At 39.4% G+C, this 13,192-nt stretch overlaps 1 protein-coding gene across 1 annotated transcript in view; it reads right to left on the reverse strand.

The window, feature by feature from the left end:
* Positions 1-13,192, reverse strand: part of ADAM12 (ADAM metallopeptidase domain 12) — a 185,139-nt gene that overhangs the window by 76,978 nt on the left and 94,969 nt on the right. Inside the window, exons 4-5 of the mRNA XM_074875531.1 lie at positions 5,004-5,082; positions 1,297-1,373 (exon numbers count right to left, since the gene is read on the reverse strand). Of these exons, the coding sequence (XP_074731632.1) occupies positions 1,297-1,373; positions 5,004-5,082 (156 nt within the window). The remainder of the gene's footprint in view (positions 1-1,296; positions 1,374-5,003; positions 5,083-13,192) is intronic.

A 13,192-nucleotide genomic window follows, 5' to 3' on the forward strand; every position in this document is an offset into this window, starting at 1 on the left:
ACTGGGAAAGCACTCTGTGAGCTCAACAATTGTAAAAAGAGCACATTAGATAAGAAGGAAAATGTTTTTCACATGGAGAAGAGTAATTTCTCCTGAGAGTTCTTAATTTCTTAGGTAGCTCTGGAACAAGACATTGGTGCAGACCCTGTCCCACATGGTGCAAATTTTCCCTGTGGACCTTGCAGCAATGTGATCCCTTCAACTAAAATACCAACAGCACTGCATTATATTTTTACAGACAGTGAGAAGGACTGGTGAACGCAGACTGCATAGTCCATGCAAGGGGTTAACCAGAGTAAACTCGTGGAAGATGTCAGATACATACCGAAGCACCCATAAAACTCCTCTCCATGTGGGAATGAGCCACAGGAATCCCACCCACTACAGCAAATGGGTCCCTCTGATGGGGAGAGGGGTCCTGGTAACAAACTGTTTGCTCTCTCTGCTGCTGTCTGTTCTAGAGCTCTGTTATAAAAGCCTTGATATTACCACTATTGCACAAAATGCAAAATCAAGGGAAAAAGACTCCAGCTACTCATGCTGTTTGTAGATAAATTAAACAAACCCAGAAAAGGTTGAGACAGCTGGAAATCTGACAGGAAAACTGGGTTTTCCAGGGAGAGCACTAGAGCCAATTTACAGTTAATTACTGTGATTTGGAACAGCTCTGTGAGTAAATACCAGTCTCTGATTGTCCAAGTAAGGAACATAATTGTTTCCTGAACTGTGTCCATTGTGTATTTAAAATGTTGTCAGCCTGTTCCTTTCTCAAACTCTGAAGAGGTTTCATTTTCAGCAATGTGAATCTGCTACTCTTCTGTTAACAAGTGGCTAAAATCCTAATGCTGAGCATCATACCTGCCATGGACACAATTTATTGAGCTCCACAGCCTTATTTATAAAGCCAGCTCTCCTAATGATGAGGCTGCTGGACGATGCATCCGTTTGCAGCTGCAAGCAGTCCTGCCATCACTGCTGAAACAGCTTTGAGGACAAGGAGGACTGGAAGGCCACCGGGCACTGCCAGCCCAAAACTGTGCCAAGCACTGCACTGCTGCTAAAGGATATAGATAAGGATGGGCAGCAAGAGAGAAGGACGTCGTGGAAAACCCCCAAATTGCATTATCTATTTCTTTTTTCCTCTTCAGAGCAACTAAAGGGAAAATGCTTTTACAGAGATTGCACCAACATTTGAAAAAAGGATATTGATACGTTCATTAAAAGGCAAAACAAGAACTCAACAAGTACTAGGATGGTTTCTTAAGGAGCTCAAGTATTACTGAAATATTGACTCACCTGAGTCCAGAGCAGGTACTGAGACTGACTGAGGAGTCGGGGTACCCTTGTACATTGCCGTGGTAATAGCAGTGACCCTGATTGCAAAAAAGAGATAACAATTCAGTACTCATAAATGGTTTTTGCTCTATAGTTTTCTCATGGTTTCCCATCCCCTTTATTTCAAAGTGATTATCAATTTCAGGTTACAGCATTCAGAAACACACTGACAGCACCTTTCCTGCTCCACTAAATAGTCACTGTACTTAACAGTCCAAATGGTTCCTATATGGAAACCTTGGGTGTTTTATAAACCCCAAAGGGTTGGAGAGGTTTTTTTTTTTGGTTTGTGTTGGTTTTTTTTAAAGAGGGTCAATGGTGTTTAAATTGCATGACTGACTACCCTTTTCTGTGTTATTTTATTTAAAGCTACAATATGGAATATTTTATAAAATTAGTCAGATGAACAAGTCAGCTGACACATTTTACTACTTTCTATAGAGACACATATTTCTATTTAAGGTCATTTATATCTATATATGTCTATAAGAGGTAGCTATGTATAAAAAGGAGTATAAAAAAGCCAATCCCAACCCTATAGTTTGGAAAAAAATCACAGAGCAAATGAAGGGGAAGGGAAACAGGTTGGAAAGGAAACCTTTTATTGAATTACCCAACTGAGTGGCTGTATGTTATTAAGAACAACCAAGAATAAGAGGGTCTTCTGTTTTGAGAGGCAACAATCCAATTTCATTTTGTGGCTAGGTTATTGTATTTCCTTAATAATCCACTCCTTGCAAAAGGCACCCACAACAGAGATACTTTCTCAGCACATACACATATCTGTCTGGAATCAAGGTTAATTTTATTGTTGACTAAAGCTTATATTACATTCCCAATTATGTGACTGGCTGGAAAGCAATGATTGTGTCACGTCCAGCATTTCTTTTCTCATGGCTCCTATGAACGCCACCTGGAAACTGAAAACACTGTTGTAAAAGGTTCCTATCTTATTAGTGCAAAGGAAAGTTATCATTCACGCTTCAACCTGACTGTCATCTCACCGTGCCTTTTTATTACTCGGTTCATTCACATCCATCTAGCTGCATTAATTAACCTTTTCAGTTTTGGGGCATGGCTTTCACTTTCAAAGCCTCACATAGCAGACTTCTAAAGACCACCTTGATTTTGTTAAAGAAAGCAATAGCCATGAAAATGCTGGGCAAGATGACACAATTCAGATATGAATTTTCTGCAAATAAGGTTATACCATGAAGAATTCTTGTTTAGAGCATTTGTATTTCCAACATGAGCGACTGAACACAGAACAGCAACATCTGACTTTCTAAATACAAATCTCAATAGCTTTTTTCAGTGAAAGGAATGACAGAAACAGGGTAATACTGTTTTACTCTTGGGTATTTTTATCATCAGTCCTCATAAAGAGTCAATAACACATTACCAAGGATAAAACCACAACAGAAGGGAGGCAGTCATAGACAATTTTTTTGCCATGATTGCTTCAATCACAATTGCTATGGACATCAAAGTTTTCAGTGTGAGTGTACTTTTTCACTTTATTTTAATGTCATCAGTTACATGCATCCAGTTGATAAGACAAGAAAAAACAACCTCAGCACTGACTCTCATACAGTGACCTTGAAACAGTCTAAAACCAAAAATAAAATGGGTTTATTCTCGTCACTTGAAGTAAGTATAAGGCAGAGGTGCTGTTCAGAGCTCTTAAGAAGGCAGTCTTTGGGGCTTAGTATCACCAGTGTTAAGTGGTTCCTCAGTGAAACGGGGAGGGCAAGTTGATATCTTGCCCCATACAGGCTGCTGCTGCAGTCTAGCTGTCTTTATCAAAGAGTGAATTATGGCAAAGGTCCTGATTTCTTTCCCTCTCCACATACAACTTGTCATTTTATTAACTTTGAGCTCCTTGTTGTGGCCCATTTCACAACTTCTCTGAGATACACATGCTATATGATGCCAAAGTTCAATACTGAAACTGTAAACTTATCAGACCATGGCCTGCAATTGGACTGGTAGAAAATTGATTTCTAGCTCAGTAACTCCACTGAACTGCAGGATTTTTTTTTTTTCTCTCCTATCACATTTTTTTATTCCTGTAAACTAGTATACAAAATGGATGACCCTGTAAAAACAAATAATTACCATGGCTGATTTGTCATACTTAAAACAGTACTCTACCCTTGCTTGAGATCATTTAATAAATACCAGCTTTTGACAACTGCAAATTTTTCAAGTGTTATAAACCAGAAAAATAACCTAGACACTGACTCATGTGCTAGAGAAACTCCCCAAATGACAGCTCCACCAACCTGACTTGGTTTGACCTCCAAGCAGAATTTGACTAAGCAACTTTTCAATGGGAAATTGGATTTGGCTTCAACTACAGACTATATTGATGTCCTCGGTGAAGAAGAGATATAAAAATAAAATCACAGAGACTTATCTTTTTTAAACCATACTGCAGCATTTAATGAAAAATGAATTCACTGATCTCTCAAAAAAAAATCTTTTAGGCAGCAAAATGCACTGTCAGTATTAATAATGACTTACTGCCTTTATGAAAACAGGTATTTCTTTTAGTAAGGGAAAGCCTAGCTATCATTAGCTGTACACATATTCATGTTAACGTAGGTTAATCTGTCAAAGACTAGTGTGCTTCATTTCTTGCCTTTTACTTCCTTTAGGAGTCTATACAGCCTTCCTGTTTCTAAAAAAAATGACTATTTTCTACTAAGCTGATTTTGAAGAAGATATGAGCATCCAGCAAAAAAGAAAACACTGAAAGCTTTCAGAATTATTGCTTTACTTGGGAGGTCTGGAGCTATAATGAAGATACTTTTTCAGAAGTAAGATGCTATGCATAGAAATAATGCCTTTCACCGATACCAGTAAAGCCCATTATGGATGGGAACCCAAAGCATGTTGCCTCTTCTGAGTGTCAATAAATAAATAAATAACATAACATAACAAATACTTTATAGGACTTAGGCAGATAAGAGATAATCTTTGTAGTTAAAATCACTTGCTGCAGTGTTTCTAATTAAGGCACTCATACTGTCAGAGGAGAAAAACATTACTGCCTTAAAGCATTTTTTATTCATAAAAAGCAGGTTTTAATTACTGATTTTAACAAGGATCAAATTAGCCATATTCCTAAATATATATATATATACATACACACATGAATATACACACACATATATATATGTATATACATAACAGTCTTATGGTCTGGATTAAAAAATAAACCCAACCAACCCACCCCCTCTCCCAAACCTCAGCCATGACTTCCCCAATGCGGAAAGACACCCAAGCCTTCAAAACCTCTGATGTGAGCTTCTGCACTATGGAAATCAGATATTTAAGGGCTTTCTTCCTAACTGAACCAGGACTTTCCTCCATAACTGATCAACAACGGCTGCATTTATTATAAAATTTTAATGGATATATTTCCAAGAAACTGACTAAATCTTACAGATTTTAAAAGTCACCTGGTTGAAACCCCATAGCTTTCCTTTAAAGTCTCTCTCTAAAAATTCATGTGTAGGATCACAGGAGTCAAAAAGGTACTGAAGGCAACAATAAAAAAAGATCATACATCGAGCTGTTTCATCCCATGGCTCAGATCCCGGCAGAGAGCACTTTGGGTTTTAATGATGAAGCATCATCCACCCACGAAACACCAACCTTACCGTGTAATTGCGTGCGAGAACCACATGAGTGCCGTCTCTCAAATAATGTGTTTCTGTGAAGCTGCTGGCTAACAGGCCCCTGAAAAAATAGAGCACACGTAATATTAAGGCCACATCACCTTGACTTTGTCCTTTAGTTGTTCCGTTTGAGACAGCGATCAAAGCCAGGCATTAACGATACAATGACTACCAGGGCTGTGTGTGAAATAAGGAAAAATATAACTCCAAAACCTGAAGCTGTGGTACATGAACACTTCCTTTGTTAACTGTGAAAACACTACAAGTTTCCAGACTGCTTTCTCTTCCAAATGAGGACTGCATGCCAGCACATTTCAGTATTGAATCTTCCATGTAATTTTCAACACATTTTACATTAAATCTGAAATCTAAACGTTTGGAGTATTGTTAAGTAATGGTGGTTTGTGGAAAAGGAAAATGCTTTCCCTGTATTACTTATTTTACTATGTAATGTGTTGTATTCACCAGCAAGTGACCACCCAAAGACTTATTTAGCTCTTGGTAAATGAAACAAACTTCTTCCACAGACACACAAGGAAAAACACTACAAGAACATTACAGAACTTAAAGTACTGGATTTATTCTGATCATCAGGAAAGAATATTCACTAATGAAGATCTAACAACTTGAGAAGATGTATCAGGAGATGGTGAAAGATCATGTCTGTGATGAGACATTTTGTTCTCATTGTCTCCACACTTCCCCTCCTGCATTTGGCAATGATATAAAAAATTTTGACTTGCAATTGTCGTTTTCCAGAAATCTCTAGAGACGGGCATGTGCATGACAACTATGAAAACATTCACATTTACTCCTAAAATAGGTCTTAAGCTATGCTTCTCAACGCAAACGTGCTTTGGTTTTCACAAAACATTCTAGGGAAATTCAAAAGCACAATGTAGAAGAAACCAAAGATGAATGCCACCATCACCTTCAGAAAAATGGAGAGTTTGGACTATTGAATGTCTTTATCACACCGTTTCACAATATTATTTTTGTTCCACTTCAAAGACATGTTTCTCCCTTGGGTTTTCATTTGAACAAAGCAGGCTCTTTCTTTTATTTAAAGGTGGTTAATGCTCCTGCGTATATACTAGGGTGAACTAGTACACAGTCTCAGTACACATTTCTTGCACTTTATATAAACATTAAAACTAGAACATGAACAAACATTTAATTTTCATTACTGATTTATTTGCATCACATTCATATCCAATGGCTCAGTCACAGTCAGGACCTGGTTGTGCTAGGAACAGTGCAAACACTTATTAGAGAGAAAAGCCATCTTTAAAAGCCTCTGTCTTAAGGTAGAAGAAAACCGATGAATGAAACAAGGCTAAAAATAAAAAAATAAAGAAGAAAAAAAAAGAAGGAAGTAGCAATGTAAAAAGATGAAGATAGCAAAGCCCCGACACACTGAATATTCAAGCACAGATTCTCACTTTACATTTTTCAGCTTGTAGGAAATATTAGCATATTGATAGATATAGTGTTAGAACACTGCAGCATTTGGTGGGTTGTACAGGAACTGCTCTGGATCTCATTCAACCACCACACCTAGAGCAGGATTTGGTTGCCCAACCAAGCATCTAGTGTTGATTTAGATTATGTATTTCACCACCCAGCTCCGTCGGGACACCTCAAACCCCCTTGGTGTCTTGGACAGCACTTGATACCAACGTCTATCTCATCTCTTCTGCCTGCAGCCTCTAGAAGGCCTGCCTGAAACAATATGTGCTGTATCTGTGTTTCCTACTGTCTCATTATCATGAAGAGCAGCTGCTTTCTTAATTGTCATTATTATTTATATAACAACACTGCTAAGTTCTGCATTTAGCAGGCATTAATTACCTTTGTAAAGGCAAAAGGTAAGATCCCATTGTGGCTGAAACCAACAGAGTTCTGCTGTGTGCTTTTTGGAGATGGGATTTCATACAGGATACCGGAACAATTTTTATTTAATGGGACAGGGTAACAGATGTAGCATAAGGGCAAAGCGATTGAACAATATACTCACTTTGTGCTCTGCTATTTCCAAAGTGTTTGACAGCAGTGATGATAAAGGTGACCTTTCTGCTTCTATTCATTCTACCCTCAGGCACAGGTTTAGAAAATATTTCATTGATTCACAGATTTTAATACCAGAAGGGAGCGCTGTGATCAGCAATCTGACCTGCTGCATTACATAGGTCATTTGACTTGAATTAATCTAGTACAACGACCATGATGGAACCAGATCCATTTTCTTGCTGTATAGAGCCCTTGTCTAGATCTGCCATGATAAAGAAGCTATCATAAGCCTGGTAGGTTATAACAGTTAATTAAGCTCAACGTAAAAACACTGCACTTCATATCTAGATTGACTGTGTCAACAATCAGTCTCCAGCCACTGGATCTCATTCCCTTACCTCAATGCTTCATTTTCATTTGAGGCTTTCATGGACAGTTCTACTTATTAAGTGAGGAAATATAGCAAATTCCTGGTGTGGCTGTCATCAGTCTCTCTATCAGGATGAAAGTTTGCTCTCTACCCTGATGAAAATACTGGCTGAACATAAGAATTCCCAGTGTGAGTAGTAAAAGACTGGTAAAAGCACCAAGATGATGGAGTTGCACTATTGGACTAACCTAATAAAATAAAAAGTATGCCCCAATGTAGAAGCCAAAGTAGAATTTCAAATCATGGAAATTTCATGTACCACTGGAGGACCTTTTTAAGGAAATGAAACGTTTTTCAGGAGTCTGCATTAACACTCCTTCAGTTTAGTAACTAAGACATCATTGGCAAGACATCTGTTTTCCTGCCACGTACGGTGCTAGTGCTAGTTTGAGAGCAAGCCAGAGGAAAGGTTTTCTCCACACTGTAGAGGCTGGGGACCTCTACAAGACATGTTGCCAGGGAGTCCAACAATTTCTGGCAGAGAAAGAAGCTGTTATCCCCACTTTCAAAATGTCTAGTATCTTAAAAGCTGTATAGCCATATAAGCACAAAGCAATAGTATCCAGGGACAGCAAGTCATGTAAAGGCATTTCTTGAAAGGTTATGAAAACTAAGTGTAACAAGCACTCAAATTCCACAACTGAGTGTGCATCACTTCACTTTCCAATTATGGCAATAATGTTTAACATACCAAACAATGAATTCAACATATGTATCTATTAGGTAATTTAATTACCCCCACCCCCCCGGCCCCCAAAGATATGCAATGTAATAGATTGATTTACATTTCTGTTTTTGACCCACAGTAAAGGAGATTAATAGAGGAAAGTAAATTAATTTAGATGGCAAGCTACTTAACCTAATTGGATCAATGTAATTCTGAAAGAGCAGGGATCAAAATAACATTAATATATCACAGTGCAATTCATCACCATGTCTGGAGTTTCAAATGTTGTCAGCTACAACGCTCAGCAGTACCAGATGATTATCAATTTTTGCACTGCATGAAGAGACAGAAACAAATGCTATTGAGAACTGCATCAACTGCTGAATGCGATTAAAAAAAATCAGTTGAAACAACACCACAACTTTCTCACTTATTCTCTGAAGATGCAAAAGTGCAATTCTTAGGTTAAATTACTTATGTTTGTCAGCACCACAGATTTTTTTGTTTTTCCCAGAGCCAAATTAACAAGTAGAAGCTTTGATGGCCCAGAAGGACAAGTTTTATCCCTCCTGATCTATGACAGACACAGCACAGGCTTCCTCATCCTCTGTAAATCAGTAGGAAGCTTCCCTGTCAGATTTGCTGAACCATTTTCAGGTGTCAAGCAGCTTCCACTAACCTAAGCCTCAGGGAATAACATGAATGTTATTTAAACTTCTAACTCTCACCTTCCCACCCCCCTGCAACATGAAGTCTTAGGTGGTTGGTTTAGGGAGGGAGAAAATGTCCTGTTTTAAACACATCAGATTTTTTACTCAATCCATTTAATGACAGGAATGGTAATTTAACACACTGCCTCTCACTTGCAAATGAGAAAATCAGTCCCGGCTCTCCAGGCACCAATATATTATTTCAAAAGGTTATAATGATATTTCATCACCCAGGGAGAGTCAGAAAGACAGACTTGCAGAAGTTAGAGATGGAAAAAATCTAGTGGATCACACAGGCGGCCTCCCTGGAAGCCAAGTATGTTATAGATCAAATTAGGTTCTGTCTCATTGAGCTTCAAATGTCAGAAGCAATGCTGATCCCACCACTTTCAAAGGGAGATTACTTTGCATTCCAACAGATGTTACTGTCATGATGCATTTCCTGATATTCAGCCTTTTCTAGCTTTTCCTAGTTACGCTTCTTTCAATAGCTGAAACAATTGGTTTTCCTTCATATTTCATTCAGATAGGTGCAGATTATTATCAAATCTCCCTTAACCATCCACATGCCAAGTATAGAATATCAGGCTATAAAAAATGACAAGAACTGTGTTCTTTTCATGTTAGAGCTACTGACAAAAAATCTAAGCATCAGCACAGTAGGAGCAGACACCAGGATTTCCCTTGGTGATATAAGAGAAACTAGTAGACAAAAGCCTAAGGAGCAAATCTCTAATCGCGCACAGGCTTGTTTTTCGATCCGTCTTTTAGGATGAAACTTCTTTGCTTGCCCTCCCTGCTCCAGGTCATCCCCCTGCAATACAGATATAAGGGGGAAGGCACCAACATTGTTATCCATCAAAAGAGATTTACAAGTGTCTCAGAGCTGCTCTGTGAGACTGAAGTGACACTCAGCAACTGAGATTCAACAGCGCTGCTTTAAAGCCAAACAATATGATGTCTGGTACATGTTTTGTCAACATCCTGGGTGGTGTGTGGCTCACTGTTACACGTCTCAGAAGAACTATGCTTTACTCTGGCATGGCATGGAGCATAAAACTTGACCTTTGCTTCAGCAGGGAATCAGGGTCAGCAGAAGAGACCCAAGTTTTCACAGTAATAAATATCTGCTTCTGCTAGCACTGTCTGGCTGTTAGTGCTAGTGAGTGAGCAAGGACCCAGGCTTCTTCTCTTTGGCAGATGCTCTGTGGCACACAGCCCAAACCCACCCAGCACTCCCAGGGATGTGGCATGATCCGCCTGCTGCCATCGAGCCTCAGCTAGGACTTTGAGACGGGGTAACACGAAGCATGAACTGGACACTTAGCTAAAAACCCACGCCTGAAATAGAAACACCACGAGCAATTTCTAAAAGCAATACTGTGTTTTCTTTTGAATCTCATGGAGGTGTAAAGCAGCCTCAAATCTGAGCTAGAGCTTTGTCAGTTATTTGATTCTGAGGTCTGACATGCCTAGGAATGAACCTTGGGTACTCTGCACACACACTGCAAGATTCACTGCACTGAGATGTATGATCTGATTTTTGTTTCTGTGACTCCTTTCCTGTGGAGAGGTTTGGAAATGCAGCCCCTAATCTGCACCTTAAATCTTATTTCAAATATGGTCACACACGGACATCTCTGTTCTGGGGTCCAACATCACAGCAATGCACTCTTTGGTGAGGAGGTTTCACAAGGTTGCTTTTAATGATATAGAGAAGGTGCTGCGAACCTACTGATCTTTGGAGAGGAACATACACTTTTCATGCTCTTAAGTTTGCTCTTCTGCTTACCTTTGGTTTTGATTAACATCTCAGTATAGTTACACTACTTTAAGAACTGGTATTTTAGGAAGAACATTAAATATTCCTATGACGTCTTAAATGATGACAGTCAGCTGCTCTACCTTCTCCATGGGAGCACTGATCATAATAACCTGCTGGTAGTGCAAGGCTGACTCAAACCTGACTGTGGTGCTTCCCTTCTCCTCAGATATGCTGTCTGCAGCTCATACAGACATCTGACCTTTACTTATACTTGTTACTCTTTCTCCTCCTTCCTAACGATAAAGTGCCTGTTTTTTCCCCCATCCAAGTACTGCCTCACTCTGTTATACAAATTCTTATTAAAAGCCCTCCAGCTATGCATTTTAAACCTTGCCTACAAATGGGGGAGGTGAGGAGAGTGAAACAGGTTGACATATAGGCAGTTATAAAAATTGTCATCTAAACGTCTGCCTACTGACACCAGCGTGCTCCATTAATTCTTAAGCATCTCAGTTCAGGTCGTTTTGACCTTTAGATTGGAATTAGTTGTTATTTCTTCAACTGTTGTATTTCTTTGCAGGTATATCCAGAGGAATAAACAAGTCTGTTAAGCCTTTATTCCTTGCTGCTTTTGCAGTGGTGGTCTCAGTGCAAGTACCTCCTGATATGCACAGAGGCGATATTCACAGAGGCGTTTTTTAATTCTTCTTTCTCATTACAATATAACGAATGAGTGAAGCATGGGTAATGAGTTTCCCATGCACAGGCACCTAACATCATCCTATTCGTAAAACCACCACATATTCTTTAAACATGACACATTCTTTCCCCTTGTTTAATTATCTTAAGTGATTTGAAATGCTTTTGGACATTTTCCCATTGAATGTCTCCACTTCATAATATCCTATCTGCTACACTCCAGTGTGCTGCCATAGAGGGACTGCAGTGTCATAATTGAAGAACCTGAGAGATTGAAACTCACAGAGCTTAATTAGCACAACAATTCTGAGGAAAAGACAGGAGCAAAATAAAACTATAATAGCCAGGAAATCAACCAAGCATCCAAAGTTTCAATATTAACTCTATGGTAGTAGCCTCTAGCCTGTTTCACATGGTCTGTAGATAGACAATTTGAGTAGATCATACGCTACATTTGAAAAATATGTCTCTGTACTTCTACCCAGCTCTTTTGATGCAGAAATTCATATAATTCAGTGTCTACTGGAGACCATGTCAAAATCACAGTCCCATCCCTCGCATGAGTGGAGCAGTATCTGGCACAAAGAGAGCAAATTTTCATACACGCATGCTACAACATCAAAAGCAAGAGCCATGCTCTGAGTTTTCCCTGGACAGTGTGTTCAAACACAGGTACTCTCATGGACAGCTGCTCTCTGGTGTGCTGGGGATAGGGAGACAAGAGGGACAAGCACAGCTTTAAAAGCCTACAAGCATCCTGTCTTCAGAACTAGTCACTACATATGGTTGCAGCGTATAGAAAACCAAAGAACAGTCTAAGCAAACAAATCTGAACAACTATGGGAGAAAAACCACCTCCCTAGCTGGCAGTCACTGAATGATTGAGAGCTTTCTTGTTTCCTGACTGCTTGGAAAATAAGCCATAAACCTCACTTCCCCAAACTTCACTAGAAAAACACCAAATGAAATTAAGCACGTCAGTGGCCTCCCATGCTGTTCCAGGCTCTCAATGCACACCCTGCTTCCATCGTTCATTGTAATGTTTACAGCAAACATTTACTTGCCAAAACTGTAGCATTTATTTTATCATTCTAATTCCAAAACGTTAATGAAGAGACTACTGCTAACCAGTGTTGCGGTGAAAGCATGTTCTCCCTTGGAAGAAGATAAACAACATGTTTTCCAACAAAGCAGATGGGTAAAAACAAGTTCTCTCCCTAAAATGGCTTAAGCTTGGCCAAAACCCTCAGGATAGTCATAATGGGACAGCGTTAGGTACCTTGCACCTCAAATGGTCATTTAGGGAGGAAGCAACCCACATGGCATGTGGTGGGGAATGAAAGGAATACCAGCAAGGTTCCCTCTGTCTTCACAAGAAAGCTTGGAGACAGCAAAACTTCTCTGGCATCATTTACTTCTGTGAGCTTTGACTAAAACTGCTCATCTCGCACACACTGAAAGCCAAAGTCAGAACTGGTTTCCCAGCATCCTGCCCATGTTAACCTCAAAGATGTTCTGACTTGGTTTTTCACCGACCAACTCCAATATACCAGAGCAGCATTTGACAGTTTTCACCATCTCTCTCACAGAATTGTCCCTGGAGGGCTCCTTGTGAGGAATATTTTATATCACCTCCTTGAGCTTCCCTGTGTAGTGGAATAATAGAAATCATGTTATTGGTTTCGCTGGGCAGTATGCCATGAAAAGCACACACCTTCAGTGAAGGCTCCAGACTAACACCGGCCACAAATTCTTGTCAGCTATGAAGAGATGACAGCGCTTATTGGCTAACTGATTTTTGATGGAAAACCAAAATTTTGTACATTTAGGCAGACTATGTAGGCTGACTGATTTAGAGATACTTTACTGTGTGAGCTACATTAAGTAGTT

Source organism: Strix uralensis, chromosome 7, assembly GCF_047716275.1.
Source record: "Strix uralensis isolate ZFMK-TIS-50842 chromosome 7, bStrUra1, whole genome shotgun sequence".
NCBI lineage: Eukaryota > Metazoa > Chordata > Aves > Strigiformes > Strigidae > Strix > Strix uralensis.